General features: G+C 34.5%; 1 protein-coding gene across 1 annotated transcript; it reads right to left on the reverse strand.

The window, feature by feature from the left end:
• Positions 1-9,229: 9,229 nt before the first annotated feature.
• oacyl (O-acyltransferase like) lies at positions 9,230-16,775 on the reverse strand (the record flags this gene model as incomplete). Its single annotated transcript, XM_079404936.1, has 15 exons — positions 9,230-9,328; positions 10,395-10,537; positions 10,676-10,862; positions 10,953-11,076; positions 11,265-11,375; positions 12,630-12,709; positions 12,811-12,976; positions 13,100-13,201; positions 14,058-14,160; positions 14,268-14,435; positions 14,600-14,844; positions 15,192-15,327; positions 15,556-15,634; positions 15,854-15,987; positions 16,622-16,775. 15 exons carry the CDS (start codon positions 16,773-16,775, stop codon positions 9,230-9,232), a joined length of 2,031 nt encoding a protein of 676 aa, XP_079261062.1.
• Positions 16,776-17,283: the final 508 nt, after the last annotated feature.

Raw genomic sequence — 17,283 nt, forward strand, 5'->3', positions numbered from 1 at the left:
CATCATAGGCAAAATTATTCCACTATATTGTGAGCCCTATGCATTTTTATAAAAATATCGAAATATTTTTTGAACAAGATGAATTAAGATTAAACTTTAAATATTTTATTATTTAATATTGATTGTATTATAGGTTTTATATATTATACAATAATATGTATGATATTTTATTTCATATACATAATATACAAAAAATATGTCAAATAAATGTAAAACAATTTTTTTAAATAGTGCTGTCAAAGGATTTATTACAATTTATTTATTAAAAATAAAAGTTTTGTTTACATTATATATACATTATATATGTGTATTGTGTATATTTATTGTGTGTATATATGTATATATATATATATATATATAGAAAATATTTACGTTTATACATTTATATATTCATGTTCTTTTATATTATTCATATTTTATTTAACATATAAATATATTTAATAAGTAAACAACATTTTTCTTAAATATATACATGCATGTGTTTGTATTTATATATACATACACAGTATACACAAATATATTATGTGAACAAAATCTTTTATTTTGGATGCGATTAATCATTTGACAGGACTATAGAAATATAAATAACTGCATTCAATCCAATGTTTTTCCATAACAAACAACCTCTATTGCTGCCCAAAGGTGTTGGGCTACACTGGAAAACAAACTGAGTGATTGGTCAAATGAGTTTCCACATATTTGTATCAGCCCATGTGTGTGTGTAATTTCCATACGTCATTCTTACGTCAAAGCTATCAGATGAATATGACTCAACCCTGTTTTTCCTACACGCATGATTTTCTTAATCTTCTTTTAAACTGTCATCACGCACTTCAGTCAGATGCAAGACGCCATAAATCTAAGAGACGTAACACAAGATATAAATAAATAAGGTTAATTATTACTCACATGCAAACATGCAAAAAAGTTGTGTGCTGTACAATTCAAAATGTTAACCTGATACTGTAATAAAAAATAAAAAAAGAGTAAAGAAAGCCTAAATCAGCTTATGGCAAAATACTATGTGTGTTAGAATAATATGACTAATAAGAAAACAGTATTCTTTAAAAATACATTTTTGTCACTATACCATTAAAAGTACAGTGTCAAGGTAAACTTCATTCATTTCATCTCATTCAAATAAATAAAAATTTGAAATTGTAAATTTTTTTACAATTTCAATTACAATTAACAGCCAAACCCATAAAACCTGACAACCTTTGACAGACTCATTACCTCAGTTTGGACACATCTGTCATGAGAGACCAAGTCCAAAGACCTCACTCTTAAAGCAGCCAGAGCTCAGCATCAGATCCCTGTGGGCAGAACACAAATGGTTTGTCCCAACAGAAAAAAATCCTCAGACAATGAAGCAGGTACCTTTTTTTACATCCAAATGGGCAATTATTCTCAACGGTGATGTAGGTCTGGAGAATATGAGGTTCACGTAAAGCTGACAGGTCTTGGGGGTTTGGGGAGAGGGGTTATTTTTAGTCCACATCCCCCTTAGTTCAAAGTGGGTTACCTGATAGCAGAGACATTTGCCATGCCGGGCGATTTATCACTTCACGGCTATATTTGCCTGTCTTGCGATCATCAGAGTTGACAAACATCATGAAGAAGATCTCTGAGGTGTTTTCATCTGCGAAGCCAGAATGAGATTATTACTGTCAGTGGAGGGGAATTTGACATTGAAAGGTATTTTAATGCCTCTCAGGGGCGCTGATGGGCGAGTGTTTATCATGCATCGGCTTCACAGACACAGATAGAGGGATTTTAAACAAGAAATGTTTAAAGGTCCACAGGCAGGATCTGATCTACAAGCTTCGACGCAGAGGAAGAAGATTGCAAGGTTCTCAGAATTGCTTCGTTTTTTCTTTAGACAAGCTAATATACATCTCTTTTTCCTCTTATCTATTCTAGCACACTCATATTCTCTAGCACACACATCTGTAACGTGAGGTGGCCTTCCCAACAGGTGCATTTGATTCGAGGAACACAAAGTTATGGAAACTTGCTCTCTGTCTTAACACCGAATTCATGAAGCTGTCAACAAGTAGCATGCTTAATATATATATAAATATATTGTTTTGTGCTATTCAAGGAATAGATTATCCAAACACAGCCTTCTGTCATCATTTACTCTCCATCAGGTTATCCACGTTTTTAATGAATCAAATTAAAATTATGCTTTTTGCCCAAGCACTTACAACGAATGAGGACTGGAGTTTTCAAGCTTAAAAATGATGCAAATGCAGGAAAAAATTGTGCAGGCAAACTTTTTTATGAGGAACAGACCAAAATTGAAGATCTTTTCAACACCAGTGTTGTTATGTGGTGCATGGATTACAAAAATTTGAATGCACATTTTCATGCAAAATGAGATTTAAATTGAGGTTCACTAGTAAAGGTTACGACAGGTACTTTGAATTCAAAATTGAGTTCATCAAATGGTTTCATTTTCATGTTTAATCTCTCCCTCAATTTACAAGTGTGTCTCTGGATGCAACAAATTTAACTGACATACTCCACCTTAGGGTTAGCACAGGTCAAGGAACCTTTAAGCTTTGCAGGCTGTTAAAATCACGCTGAGGTTTCAGTCTTCAGAATGCGTTGCCTTATGATTGATCCCTGTGGGAACATACTGTCTTCACTCCTTCAGTGTCCTACTGCAAACCTCTGAGGACGTAAACCCCTGACTCCAGTCTGTGTCCTGAGACTGGGTCATGAACACCACACACACACAAACACACACATTCCTGTAAATGTGTTATTTGAGCAGATGCCTCTCATCCACAGTCAAGCAGAGGAGTGCCATTACTTTACACAGAACATAGCTTAATTAATTTGAAATATTGTGCAGCTTTTATGAGGTTCAAAAATGGGTTCAGCATTTAATATTCTGTCACTTTTTTAAATAGGAAGAAAACAAATAGATTAACATACATTTATATATTATCACATTATCACCACTAAAATTACTGGTAGAGTCACATTTTCACCTTCAGTCGAGCAGAAACATCTCCTGTTCTGAGGTTTTGGCACTGCAAAAAAACAAAAAGACAATGTTACAAGATTCAGAGTGTGTGGCATATTATTTTATAACACTGATATTTACGAACGGGTCAGTGACAGCATTGTGTTGGAAACAGGAACAGGTGTGGACAGGCTGTAGGTCTTCAACACAGCATGACCATTCCTGTGTGTTTAACAAGCCATGTTGATGTTTTGTGTGTGAGTGTGTGTGTGTGTGTGTTTGAACAGTTGCTGGGTAGACAACAGGCCAGAAAGACACACACATTATGTCTTGAGGTGAAGACCCCACCCAGTTATTTTACACTAATAAAATACCAAGTGTCGCTTTGACATGTACGTCTTGTACTAATTTGTTTCTTGATGTCTCCACAGTTACTTAAAAATAGAATGTTATAGTTATACATTTAAATATAGTTTATACATTGCGTACCAAACTATGTTTTGAGATAGCACCACCATGGTATATTGGTGGTATTAGATGGAAATACCATGGTACCTTGGCACTCACTTACTATGGGTTCTGCCATACACACCTATTCAAATGTTATATTCTAATTAATACAAAATTTCATTTTCATAAAAAAAAAACTTACCTCTTTTAGACTTGCACTATTCATTTACAAATTGCTTGTTAAAAAAAACAACCTAATACTCTCTAATATTTGTGTATTCTATCCGTTTTCTTTTTATTTATTATACAATTAACAAAAGCAAAAAAATGCCTCTATTTCTAGCGTGCTATATTCTTTTTCTATTCTATCAGTTTTCTTTTTATTATATAATTAAATAAAAACCTTGCTATATGTACTGCATTAGGCTAACGAAGACTTGTTATAGCACTTGCGTATCATTGCTCTTTTGTTGATTTTGATTGCTTCCATTGTCCTCATTTGTAAGTCACTTAAAGACATCTGCTAAATGACTACATGTAAATGTATTGTAATTATCAACATGTAGCACTGTTATCGGGGTCTAAAATACTTATGCTCTTGTTTTCTTATCAAAGAACAGGGTAGTACCCACTCAAAGCCCTTCAGACACTCGTGTAAGACAGTGTTAAAAATAGAATGCACAGGGATAGAGTGTTGCCTTTAAATTTGTATTAAATCAAGGTTAATCTCACATCTTAACACTTATAATGTACATTTTATTAAGCCCAACCCCTTTAAAATTATTCCTGTGTTATTAATCAGTTTTGTAATTTACATTTTTTTTACCATGCATTTCATGACCAAACATATATGCTACTTTTTTCACCAATCATTCCCACCATAGTGTTAAATTATAATGAAATCCAACTTCTCAAAAAGTATAATTCATAATTATACTAATTATAATTATATTTTAAGAATTTATACTTTTGAAAATTCAGCTTTGCCTCACAGGAATTTACATTTTAAAATATATTCAATACTAAACATTTATTATAAATTGTAATACTATTTCATAATTTTATGTTTTTATTGTATTTTTTGAACAAATAAATGCAACCTTGGTGAGCATAAGAGACTTACAAGAACATTTAAAAAAAAAAATCATATACTGACCCCAAACTTTTGTTTCATATTCAAGTGGCCATGAAGTATGTGTTTAATTGGGTCCATTTCCCTACATACGTAAACGCAATCAGCGCCCAGCATGGCAGCATTACACCTGCTGAGCACAGTTTTCCTATACTCTAAAGTCCTAAATCACAAACCTCGTGCAATCACTCATGAAAATGAGCTTGTTTGAAAGTTTAATTGTGCTGTTATTCCCAATCCAGACACATGCTTACAGATCTAGTCTTGTTTTGGCACAGAACCTTAAGCATTCATGAGTGGAGATATGGAAAACGTCCAGAGTGTCAGCTTTCTGAAGTCAGTTAAATATAACCTCACTAGTATGTGTTGTTGCATGGGACATCTTTTTGCTACACCATCTGAATCACTGTATATGCGATATACGTGCACAGTAGGGGGTTAAAAGAGCTAGGGCGAGAGGGGCTTCAACCGAAAGTAGGGCAGCCTTTGATTTCACTCACACGACTACACTCCAGCCCATCAGTTAATGTCTTTTGAAGTAAAAATCTCTGTGTTCTGGTCAAAATACAGTACGAGTCCATAAAACGCTTCATGCACAGAAAAGGTCCATCCCATGTTGTCCTCTCACATCAGAAATATATTTGAAAGAGGACCCGTATTTTAGTCATAAGCAATGGTTTAAAGTTAAAAATGTCTTAATGATGGATTTGTTTATTTATTTTTATTACAGCTTTTTGCTTCACAAGATGTTCATTGATGAACTGGAGTTGTGTTGATTATTGTAATGCTTTTATCAGCTGTTTGGACTCTATTTCTAACGGCACCCATTCACTGCAGAGGATCCATTATAGTGAGCAGGTGATGTAATGATAAATTTCTCCAAATCCCTTGCAATGAACAAACCAACTGCATCTTGGGGTGCCTGAAGGTAAGTACATTTTCAGTAAATTTTTATTTCTGGATGAAATAAAATAACCTATCACTTATATATACACATATATACAGTGCCCTCCAAAAGTATTGAAACAGTAAAAACAAAATTGCTCTGTTGGCTGTGGAGTCAAGACATTTACAAATATGATTAAAAGATGAATATGAGACAAAACCACAGAATGTCACATTTTATTATTGGGTGATTCAACACACATGTTTTACCAGCTAAGAAGTTCAGCACTTTTAGAGTTCATCCCTCTATCTGATGTGAGCATAAGTATAGGAACAGTTGCCTCACAGGTCTTTCTAAGTGATCAGCTGTGTCCTGTTGCATTAATTCTTCAGATATTAAAAGCAGGGAATGTGTCGTATCAGTTATATCCATTACTTCTGTATTCTGAATCTTGCATTCTATGATGTCTAGCAAAAATAAAGGGCATGGAGAAATCAAGAGTTTGGAAACCACCAGCGACACCAGCAACCAACAACGACCTGATCAGCTGAGAAAACAACAGTAGTTGATGACAGACAAATCATAAAAGCTGTGAAAATGAATCCTAAAAGACGTGTCTGTAAAATCACCAACAACTTCCAGAAAGCTGGGGTGAAGCTCTGACAATATACTGTCCTCAGGAGACTTTGACACAGAATTACAGATGCTACACAGCAAGATGCAAACCTCTGTCCAGCACCAAAAATAGAAAGGCAAGATTAGAGTTTGCAAAAAAGTACAAAGGTTAGCTAGAATAGAGTTTTGGAACCGATGAGACAAAGATGAACCTTTATCTAAGTGAAGGGAAAGCAAAAATGTGGATAAAAAAAGGGAACCGCAAATGACCCCAAGCATACAGCCTCATCTGTAAAGCATGGTGGAGGTGGTGTCATGGCATGGGCATGCATGGCTGCCTCTGGAACAGGCCCTCTCAACTTTACTGATGACTTAATGTATGATGACAGTAGCATAATGAATTTGAATTGGGTACAAAACCATCTTTCCTACCAATATTCAAGAAAATGCCACCAGATTCATTAGGAAGTGCTTCATATTGTATCAGGACAATGACCCAAAACACCCTGCCAGTTCAGTCAAGGAATTTATAAGGGCAAAGAAATGGAAAGTCTTAGATTGCCCAAGTCAATCTCCAGATTTAAACCAGCTGAAGAGGAGAGTAAAGGCAGAAACTCCCCAAAACAAGCAACAATTGGAAGGTCTGGGAAAAGTATTTCAAAGGATGAGAGCAAGAGTCTGGTGATGTCTATGGGTCACAGACTCACTGCTGTGATTGTCCGCAAGGGATCTGCAACTAAATAATAGCTTTTAATCTTTTATATATGCCTTATGTTCAGCTGTCCCAATACTTATGCTCACATGAATGGGATGAACTATAAATGTGCCGTTCTTTTTATTTGGTAAGACATGTATGTGTTTAAACAGCTAATAATAAAATGTGACATTCTGTAGTTTTGTCTCATATTCATCTTTTAATCATATTTGCAAATGTCTTGACTCCACAGCCAACAGAGTAATTTTGTCTTTACTGTTCCAATACTTATGGAGGGCACTGTATATATATCTACCATACTCTAATGACATTTATATTGCTTGTAAAGAAAAGAAAAAGTCAGGAAACTTAGTTTAAAGGGCATCACCGCAGATATTGAGTGTGTGTGTGTGTGTGTGTGTGTGTGTGTGTGTGTGTGTGTGGTTAAAGCATCTACCAGCAGGGGGCTTAATGGACCAAACCTTGATTTGAATTTGTCATTTAATAGGAAGGCTGATCTAAGAAGCATCAACTGGAAGACAGTATGACTAATGCGGACAAGACCACCTGCTAAATGACAACGGTATCACAGCTCTCAAATAATGTTTACTTAAGATGCAATAACGTAAAGTGCCAGACTGCCAGTACAGCATGCTTTAGTGGCGGAGTCATGTCATGCTTATGACCAAAAGTGGTAAAGGCCATTCACTCGTCATCATTCACAATGTTTCTGAATCATATTCATCGTTTGAGAAACATGTGGCTCTTCTTTTTGTCCACAAGGCGGCGCTATATCGCTATATTATAACCTTACGGAATTATAATCGATTAACACATATTATGAACCAAAAATACATATCAAAAATGTATATGAGCATTCATGCACTTTTCCCCTAACAACTAACATCTGAATAAACCTTTACTGACAGAAGAAATGTCATATATTACCATATATTAGTACCTTTTAACGCGGCAAACGTTGGAAAGACGGATTCATTGTAGCGAAACGATTCGAACAGTACGTTTAAATGAACCAGAAGTTGAATCACCGATTGGTTTGATAGTCATTCATTAGTGCCCTCAGGTGTAAACAATTATTTTATGATTCTAAGTGAGTTAGGTGAAGTTCAAATCATATTAAGATACATTTCGAATGATTCTTTCACAAAGTGGACAATACACGTACCACAAAAACCTGATACATACTACAGTACATAGTGTACAGTATATACTTACCAGAATACTGCATCCCATAATGCAATGGAATCAACTTGACCTTTAATTGCCTGAGAGGAATGAACTATTGTTTTTTGTTTGTTTGAGTGTAGTTAAGTTACTTGGACCTGCACATTTTTAAAGACATTTTAACACACAAATTTGAAATGCACGTTTTTTGCTAAATTAAGTCTTATTTTTTTAAACTAGGCAACATGTAGTGTATACTGTACATTAATTGATAGGTATTATTAGGTTAGTATTCCATTACTAAATTTATTACAATATTTTAGAGTTTTAACTTGCTACATTGAAGTGGAACACAAAGCTCAAAATGAGTTGCATGGAGTTTTAAAGTAGTTCTGTAAGTTGTCAAATAGCTAATTGGCCTCTTGAATACTTGACTGGCCTCTTGATGTTAATTGTCCGCTTATAATTGCCTGATTACAGCATGCAAGCATTAATAGCATTTATGAGCACACATTTTAAGAACTTAGAAGGAGATACAGTACAATATATTGCGGACTCAAGTTATTATCTGGAAAAAGAAAAATATATGTTTAGCGGCATCCCAAATAAAGATGAGTAACAAGGTTTTATGCAGTACTGTACTTGAAAGCTTTCTCTGTGTTCCGAAATGATTTGGATGATTTGGGATTTTTTTTTTTTTCTCAAAATGATGGATTGTTAAATGACTCATCCATCACTTCCTGCAATTAAGATGTGGTCGCCTCAATTACACTTCAGAGACTGATGTCCGGTCATTGTTACGAGCTGCTCACACTCGAGGCACTCGTGTTCACGTTACGCGTGACATCAGCTCATCTCATGTATGACATCATTCCACTTATGCAGAGATGCATTTCCTGCGTCAGAATGTGCATACATCCCTGCGTACCTCAAAAACAGGCTGTTGTAACATTAAGTACCATGGTGTTGCCATCCGATGCCATCACAATACATTGTTTTCACTCTCTGTGAGTTACTAAAAACAGGAAGTGTGACAACATACACCGTAACAATAAACTTTCATCTGTTAATTCTGTACATCAAATCATTTAATGCACTCAAAAAAACAACACCAATGCTCTCTAACACGGTTCATAAACAGCAATCTACAACTTTCGAACAGAATAAATTGAGAAAATGGGGGACAATGAATGAATAAATATACTGTACTGAAATCTTGTTTCTCTTAAAAACATAAATAGATTTAAATCTCCTCTTCACCTTCCAGTCTTGAGGTAACTGAAGCAGGACTTATCGTTTTGGCAGGAAGAGATACGGCTTTTCAATTAGCACAGTTAACACGTAACCTACAGAGACTGTCAACAGCAGGTGACCCAGAAACAGGTAGAACTGAGGACAGAAAATGATCATTAAAAATGACATCCAGAAAGATGAACTACCTACTATTATTATAATAAACCACTTGCTTAAAAAAACAATCATTTTACATAAATGTGACCCTGGACCACACAACCAGTCTTAAGTCGCTGGGGTATATTTGTAGCAATAGCCAAAAATACATTGTATGGGTCAAAATGATCCATTTTTCTTTTATGCCAAAAATCATTAGGAAATTAAGTAAAGATCATGTTCCGTGAAGATATTTAGTGAATTTCCTACTGTAAATATATCAAAACTTTTAATTTTTGATTAATAATATGCATTGCTAAGAACTTCATTTGGACAACTTTAAAGGCGATTTTCTCAATATTTAGATTTTTTTTTTTTGCATCCTCAGATTCCAGATTTTCAAATAGTTGTATCTCATCTCTCTATCATAACAAACCATACATCAACGCAAAGCTTATTTCAGATGATGTAGAAATCTCAATTTCGAAAAATTGACACTTGTGACTGGTTTTGTGGTCCAGGGTCACATATATCGTTTTCAATATTGATAAGAAGAAATGTTTTTGAGCTCCGAATCAGCATATTAGAATGGTTTCTGAAGGATCATGTGACACTGAAGTAATGATGCTGAACATTCAGCTTTGCCACAGGAATAAAAAACATTGCCAAATAGAAATTGGTTTTAAATTATAAATTTAAATTGCATCCAAATTAAAAGGTTTTGTTTACATAATATATGTATGTGTACTGTGTTTATTTATTATGTATATATATTTATAAAATACACACACATACAGTATTTATTTTGAAATTATTTACATGTGTATACATTTATATTATAATTTATATTATATATAAATATATTTAATATATAAAAATTTTTCCTTAAATATATACATGTATGTGTTTGTATTTATATATACACATAATAAATATACACACTCATATATTATGTAAACAAAAACTTTTATTTTGGATGCGATTAATCGTTTGACAGCACTAGTTTTGATCAAATGCACACTGTCCTGCCCACTCTCATTTGCATTTATTTGAAGAGAATACTTACAAAGTTGAAGTCTGTGTAGTGCATGGTTGTCTCTTGTTTGCCGTTGTACAGTATAATAATAATTGGGTGGATCAGATAACAGGCAAAGCTGATGTTAGACAGAGGAACCCACAAGCCCAAAGACAGAACTTTATCCACAAACCCTGTGCAGACAGATAAATATTTAGGTACATTTTAACAGAAGTCAATTAAATACATTTTTATTTGGCTGACAGTTGTGTTATCCATTATTTAACCTAATTATTTACTAAAATCTGAAATTCCAAAGCTCTTCTTTTTACCTCCGTATCCTTCCTCGCAGGCCAGGATTATCCAGACCAAAGCCAGTGACCAAAGTGAGCGGTGTGTCCCCTGATAAACAGCATGGGTTAGGGAAGGATAGGGTGGGACATCTCGCAGCACATAGGCCAGTCCCACTAAGAGGGCCATGACTGACAGCGAGCAGAGCCAACCTATGACTGCCTGCCACTGTCACATAGCAAAAATGATCTGTTATCAGACTGAAAATTCCTTTTTGATGTAAAAAAGCAATACAAAAAAAATAATTAAAGACATTGCCTGTTGCTTTATAAGTGTCTCTTTCTTGGTTGTCATGTATATTCCGGCAAGAATGCCCAGTAGATACGGCCCATATCTTGTGTAGGGTTTGTTGTAGTAATACTGAAAATAGCTTTCGTATGCCCTGAAACAAGTACAGAATAAATTATGTAACATTTGAGTCTTGGTACAAAAACTGCCTTGGTATTGCACTTGGCAGCTGCTAGAGGCCTTAATCACAGTCTTTTAGAAATGCATGCATTGCCTGTGTGATTATGTCTCTTTGGGAGCGTTTTCTCAGTTTAACGTTGCAATTAAGAAATGATCTCTTACAGTGTGGTTGGCTGGTGCACAGGGAGATGCAGCAAGCCGGTGATCAGGGCTCCTGTTACACTGGAGATCATTAGGAGAATAACCGACACAACAACAAGCACTCTTTTGTTTCTGTAAATAAGCAAAGAAGCTTTGTTTATGACCTGGAAATAACTGGCAACCTTTACATGGGTGAATCTCACAAAACATGTTAAGAATATTTCAGATTTTACTCAAAAATTCTAAGAAAGAAATTAGAACTCATGGTTTGTTTAAACTGATCAAAAGTGACAGTGGTAAGATAATGTTACAAATGATTTATAATTTAAGGGCAGCCGTGGCCTAATGGATAGAGAGTTGGACTTGTAACCTGAAGGTCTTGGGTTCGAGTCTCAGGTCCAGCAGTAGGTGGGGGGAGTGAATAACCAACACTCTCTCCACCCTCAATACCACGACTGAGGTGCCCTTGAGCAAGGCACCAAACCCCCAACTGCTCCCCGGGCGCCGCAGCAGTGGCTGCCCACTGCTCCGGGTGTATGTTCACTACTGTGTGTACACTTAGATGGGTTAAATGCAGAGCACTAATTCCGTGTATGGGTCACCATACTTGGCCTTGGCCCTTTCCCTTATTTAAATTCATTCTTTTGAACTTTATATTCATCAAAGTATACTAAAAAACTAACATGGTTTACAAAAAATAAAAAATGTAGCACAAAATATATAAATCAACTTTTTTCAGCATTGATAATGATAAATATTTATTATTCTGCATATTAAAATGATTCTGAAGGATCATGTGGCATTGAAAATTACGTTTTGCCATCATGGGAATAAACTTAATTTTTAGAATACATCACAGTAAGAAACAGTTCTTTCAAACTGTCATAATATTTCACATTATTATATATCCTGTGAAAACTGGATTTTTTTCATCTTACAGACCCAAAACCTTTGAATTATAGTGTAATTTAAGGGAAAAAAATATATTTATTAATACTAATTTGTAAAGAATCTACTGCTTCTAAAGCTAATTTATAATGACATTATTTTATTACTTTATTATAGTATATTTACTGTGTTAGAATCTACCGAGAATCACCATTCAAAAAATAATAATTAATTAGTGCATTATAATAATGATGCAAAAAAATCCAATAAACATAATGGCCACATTTATCACCAATATTAAAAAGACAGATGGATAGATAGATAGATGGATGGATGGATGGATGGATGGATGGACGGACAGATCTTATAATTTTGGTGTTAAATGTGATTAGCACGTTTTTGTCAAATTCAGCCACTTCTAACATAGTGTGAGGTGGTGTGGTTATGTTCTTTTAATAATTACTGTATGTATTATACAGTCAAAAGAACTGAACTTACATTCTGTACAGGAATATCAGAAAAGGTGTTGTTGCATAGAACTGGAAGTCAATGGAGAGATACCACGTCCAGGGTGCACACTTAAAAAAAAAGACATTTTCATTATAACAAATTTCACATACTTTTAAACTTTTAAACACAAGTGAAATAAAGATTAACTAAAAGATTAATCTAGACGTACAATGTCAGTGATGGTGAAGAGGTTGTTGATGAGGAGCAGGTTTGACCACCAGTATTTCTTACAGCTGTAGACCTCATCCTCTGCTATGAACCAGAAGACCCCTCTCTGAACGAAGGAGAAGAGTCCAATGGTCAGGCACACGATGAAGAGGTGGAGAGGTTGAATCCTGGACACATGGCAAGAATTATTATAGGAAATAAAAGCAAACGATTATCAGAAAATCAACTCTGAAAATTGTGGTGTAGAACTAACATGTGTCTTGACTGGAAGCTATAAAGATAAAACTAACCGCTTGAACCGCTTGAAGAGGAAATGAACCACCAGACTGAAGCTAAGCGTGTTATCTGACCTCTGGATGGAGCTCAGCAGTGTTTTGGCACTCAAAAGACCACTGACACAAGCAAACAAACAAGACACTGTCAATATTAAATAATCAATTCTTCTTACAAGTTGGAGATTATGCCACAACATATCCCTTTATGAACCACATTAACTACAAACAATGACCATTTTATTTATTTATTTTTTTTCAATATGGCAATGTTTTTTAATTTCCTCAAATTAAATCCATATTATTAATATATTTATACATTTGAATAAACATATTCTGAGCAAAATGACACAAGTACATTATTTAAAACAAATAAATAAATAAATAAATAAATATATTTGATGTCGCTACTTATAAAAATTTCTAATGAGGAAATAGTAAAGAATTGTCTTATGGCAACAATTTTATTTTATTTATGAATGAAATAGTTTATTATAGGTTAAAATATATTATTTATGAATTAAAAAAATCTATTCAAATTCACAAATGCAAAAAAAAAGAATATTATATGTCATATGGCTTAAAAACTACATGCTATTTTAAAACAAAATCAAATAAATAAATAAATAATTCACTACATTTTCATCTCTGTCAGTGTTTTTGTTGTTATTATTTTATTAATTATTTATTTTATAAATTGCATTTTTATAAGTAATGTAGTGAATTATTTAATTATTTGTGAATTTGAATAGAAACAACAAAAACACTGACAGTCAATCAGAATCTACCCAACTTTATAGAACTCAAGCATTTAAAGTAACAGACAACATAATTGCAGCATGTGCTTATAATAAACAGAATGTTACTGTGCCTTGGTGTGGACACTATATTGTTATTTTTATCTTTATAGTTATCATTCGTAGTATGATCAGGCCTTAAGACTTCTAATATTGACTAATATCTCAGGTGGTCTTACCCCAGCAGCAGAAAAGAGTCAACCGCAAGATACACTGGCCCACTGAAAGCCAAAACATACAGAGGGTTCCTCTCCACCATTTCCTTCCACCTCTTATCATTATCTACACAGAAACAAATCAGGTGAAAGTTCAAGACATGAACAAAATGTCTCAAAATTAAAGTAGTGCATGCATATACACTGATCTCTGCCCCTTCCCCTCGCTCTCACCCAGGTTACTCCAGGCGCTGAGCTGCACGGTGTGGCCTGAGATGATCCAAAGTAAACTGAGGATACGGATGCCATTCAGAGATGAATAACTGCTTCCAGAGCTTTCTGTGGCGAGTAACCCCTGACTGCTATTCTGTACTGAGAGCGCCTGAAGGCATGATAACACAGCTGAAAAACAGAATATATGAGGAAGAGAGGAAGGGAAAAGGGAGAAATAATGCGAGAAAAGAGCATGAAGGAGGAAAAAAATAATCAATTAAAATGGGTCAAATCAGTCACGTTTGCTGTAAATAGTAAGATGAGTGTCTGTGTGTCTTTGTGTGTGTACTTGCTCTTTGAGATGCTCTGCTGGTCATTTTCTGCATTTTGGTCCCTCTTCTGTGTGGTATCCGGGGCAGCACTGCTCTCTTTACTCTGATTGGCTGAGCCATTAGTCAAGAGAGTGCCGTATTGGTTGGTGTTTGAGGTATGAGCGAAACTCAGTCCTGTCCTCACCTCTCTCATTCGCTTCCTTTTTATTACCGCCACACAGATGGAAGCTATGAGAGGAAGTGCCAATAATGCACAACACACAAACCTGAGACACACAGAACACTAATTCAGCCATGGAATCCTCACATTATTATGATAATCATTGTGAAAGAAAAAAATCCTTATTTGCAAGCACCTAGAACTCTGTGGCAACTGTATTAAAAGTCTCAAAACACCCTGGAAACCATAAACACAACACTCTAGCACTGTGGCATGTACAAGTGCCAAGTAAAGTAAATTTAATTCTAATCTACTTCTAAAAATGCATAAAGACTATGTAAAATGAGCAGGCTATGAAAAAACTAAATCTGTTCAATTAAACACCCATTGTAGGCTTGAACCCACATTTTGTGCACATGTGGTTGAAAATATGTGTGTGTGTGTGTTACTCACAGGCAGACTATGGCAGACAGGTCTGCATGAGGGGAATCACTGAGGCACTGAGTCATTAATACACCAAGTGTGGAATCCGACATTAAGATTGAAGGCAGCGACGGAAGCAAAGAGATTGGTTTCTGATCAAATGCATCTGCAGACACAAACACAAATGTAGACAGGTGTGCATACTGTACATCCCACGCAAATATTATAAAGAACCACTGTAGATTTATACTTTTTGCTTATCATATAAATTACACAAGATTCAATCATTTGTCTAATGCAATGACAAACACATTTTAAAGGCAGTGAAAATGTTTAAATACTGTTGGGTCTTTGTGTGGATCAGATAAATGTTAAACACAATGATTTCACTGACCATAAACAACTAGCGTCTGGACTTCTGATTCTGTGCAAGAGTCTGGAACGCAAACTCCCACAAAATATTCCACCCTGTCCTGCATAACAGAATAATATCACCAACAAACACGCTTTCATTTCGATTCGAGGCAGTATCTGGTTATTTAATCAGAATAGTTGCATTATTTTGAAATGAAGAATTAACACACACTGGCTTTAAAAAAAACACACTTACTGTAAAAAATAAAATAAAATACTACTAATGTTCTTAGTGGATTGAGTTGTAAATATCTTTTTCATGGTTTGTGTGAGAGTACCTGTTTGAGGAAGACCTGGCAGTACTGTCCCCTGAACTCCGGACCCTCCACAGACAGACACTCTCTCAGAGACCCAGGTCTGTTCACATTCCCTCCTTCAACATCACTGCCAATCTTACCAAATGCATCGTACACTACAACAACAAGTGGAGTAGGAGAGCAGAAATTAAATCACAAGGAAAAAAAAAAAAAAAAAAAAAAAAAAAAAAATATATATATATATATATATATATATATATATATATATATATATATAAAATAAAAATAATAAAATATTGTTAAATAAAGAGAAAATAATGATAATATAATAATAATGAATACAATGATAGTATACATAATATTAAAAAGAAATAAACAGCTTCAAGATATTTAACATTTTCAAATCTTAGAAATCAATAATAATAATAATAATGGAAAATAAATACAAATAAAGAGAAAAAAAAGATAAATATACACAATATTAATATATATAAATAGGTTTTTTAGATTTTAAATGATGCGCTCAATATTATAACTCAGTATTAAATATTACAATTAAGGAAAATAAAATAAAGTGCTATACACTTAAACAATATATAGAAAAGCAAACAATATACTAAAATATTATACACAATATTAAAAATAATTTTACACACTTAAAATTTTATTCATATTAAATAAAAACGACTTGACTTTGGCAGAAAAAAATTATTTTTACACCTCAATCCACAACTAGAAAACATTACCCGCATTAAGAATGCTTTAGTAAAATCTGGCATTATTACTTACTCAAGACCGCATATTTGCTTGGAGTATCTTTCTGTAATTCCCTAAGGAACACCGTTGTGTCTTCCTTGCATTTTAGCGACACGTTCCAGGCACATGCAGCGTGCCAAACAAACAGGTACATCAGAGTGACAGCACTCCATATTAACTGTAGCATCTTGTACAGCGTTTCATTTTGGGTGTTTCACTGGTTTAAATATTATGAGAGCAGGACACATGATGGAAGAAGAATTGCACATGTGACCTGTCATACTCTCCCACCATCCAAAATGACCATGGAAATCAAAACGCCACGCTCGGATGATAGTCTGGTCACTCATCACACACTCAAACCTAACAGTCAGCCTTTTACCTTAGGGAGGCCAATAAACAGCTCAACAACATAATGTTTGTTTTGTGAATGTGGTCATGATTAGGTCTCTGCTCTCAGCAGAATTATACAATATGATATCAAGATATCAAAGTTAAAAAAACAAGACCAAATGTGACCCTGGACCACAAAACCAGTCTTAAGTTGCAGGGGTATATTTGTAGCAATAGTCCAAAATACACTGTATGGGACAAAATGATCCATTTTTCTTTTATGTCAAAAATCTCAGATTTACAGTGATTAACTACAAATTTAAAGTCACTGTCACCCTTGCCAACATGAACGCACCAATCAC

Source organism: Barbus barbus (assembly GCF_936440315.1).
Source record: "Barbus barbus genome assembly, chromosome: 43".
In the NCBI taxonomy this organism is placed as follows: Eukaryota; Metazoa; Chordata; class Actinopteri; order Cypriniformes; family Cyprinidae; genus Barbus; species Barbus barbus.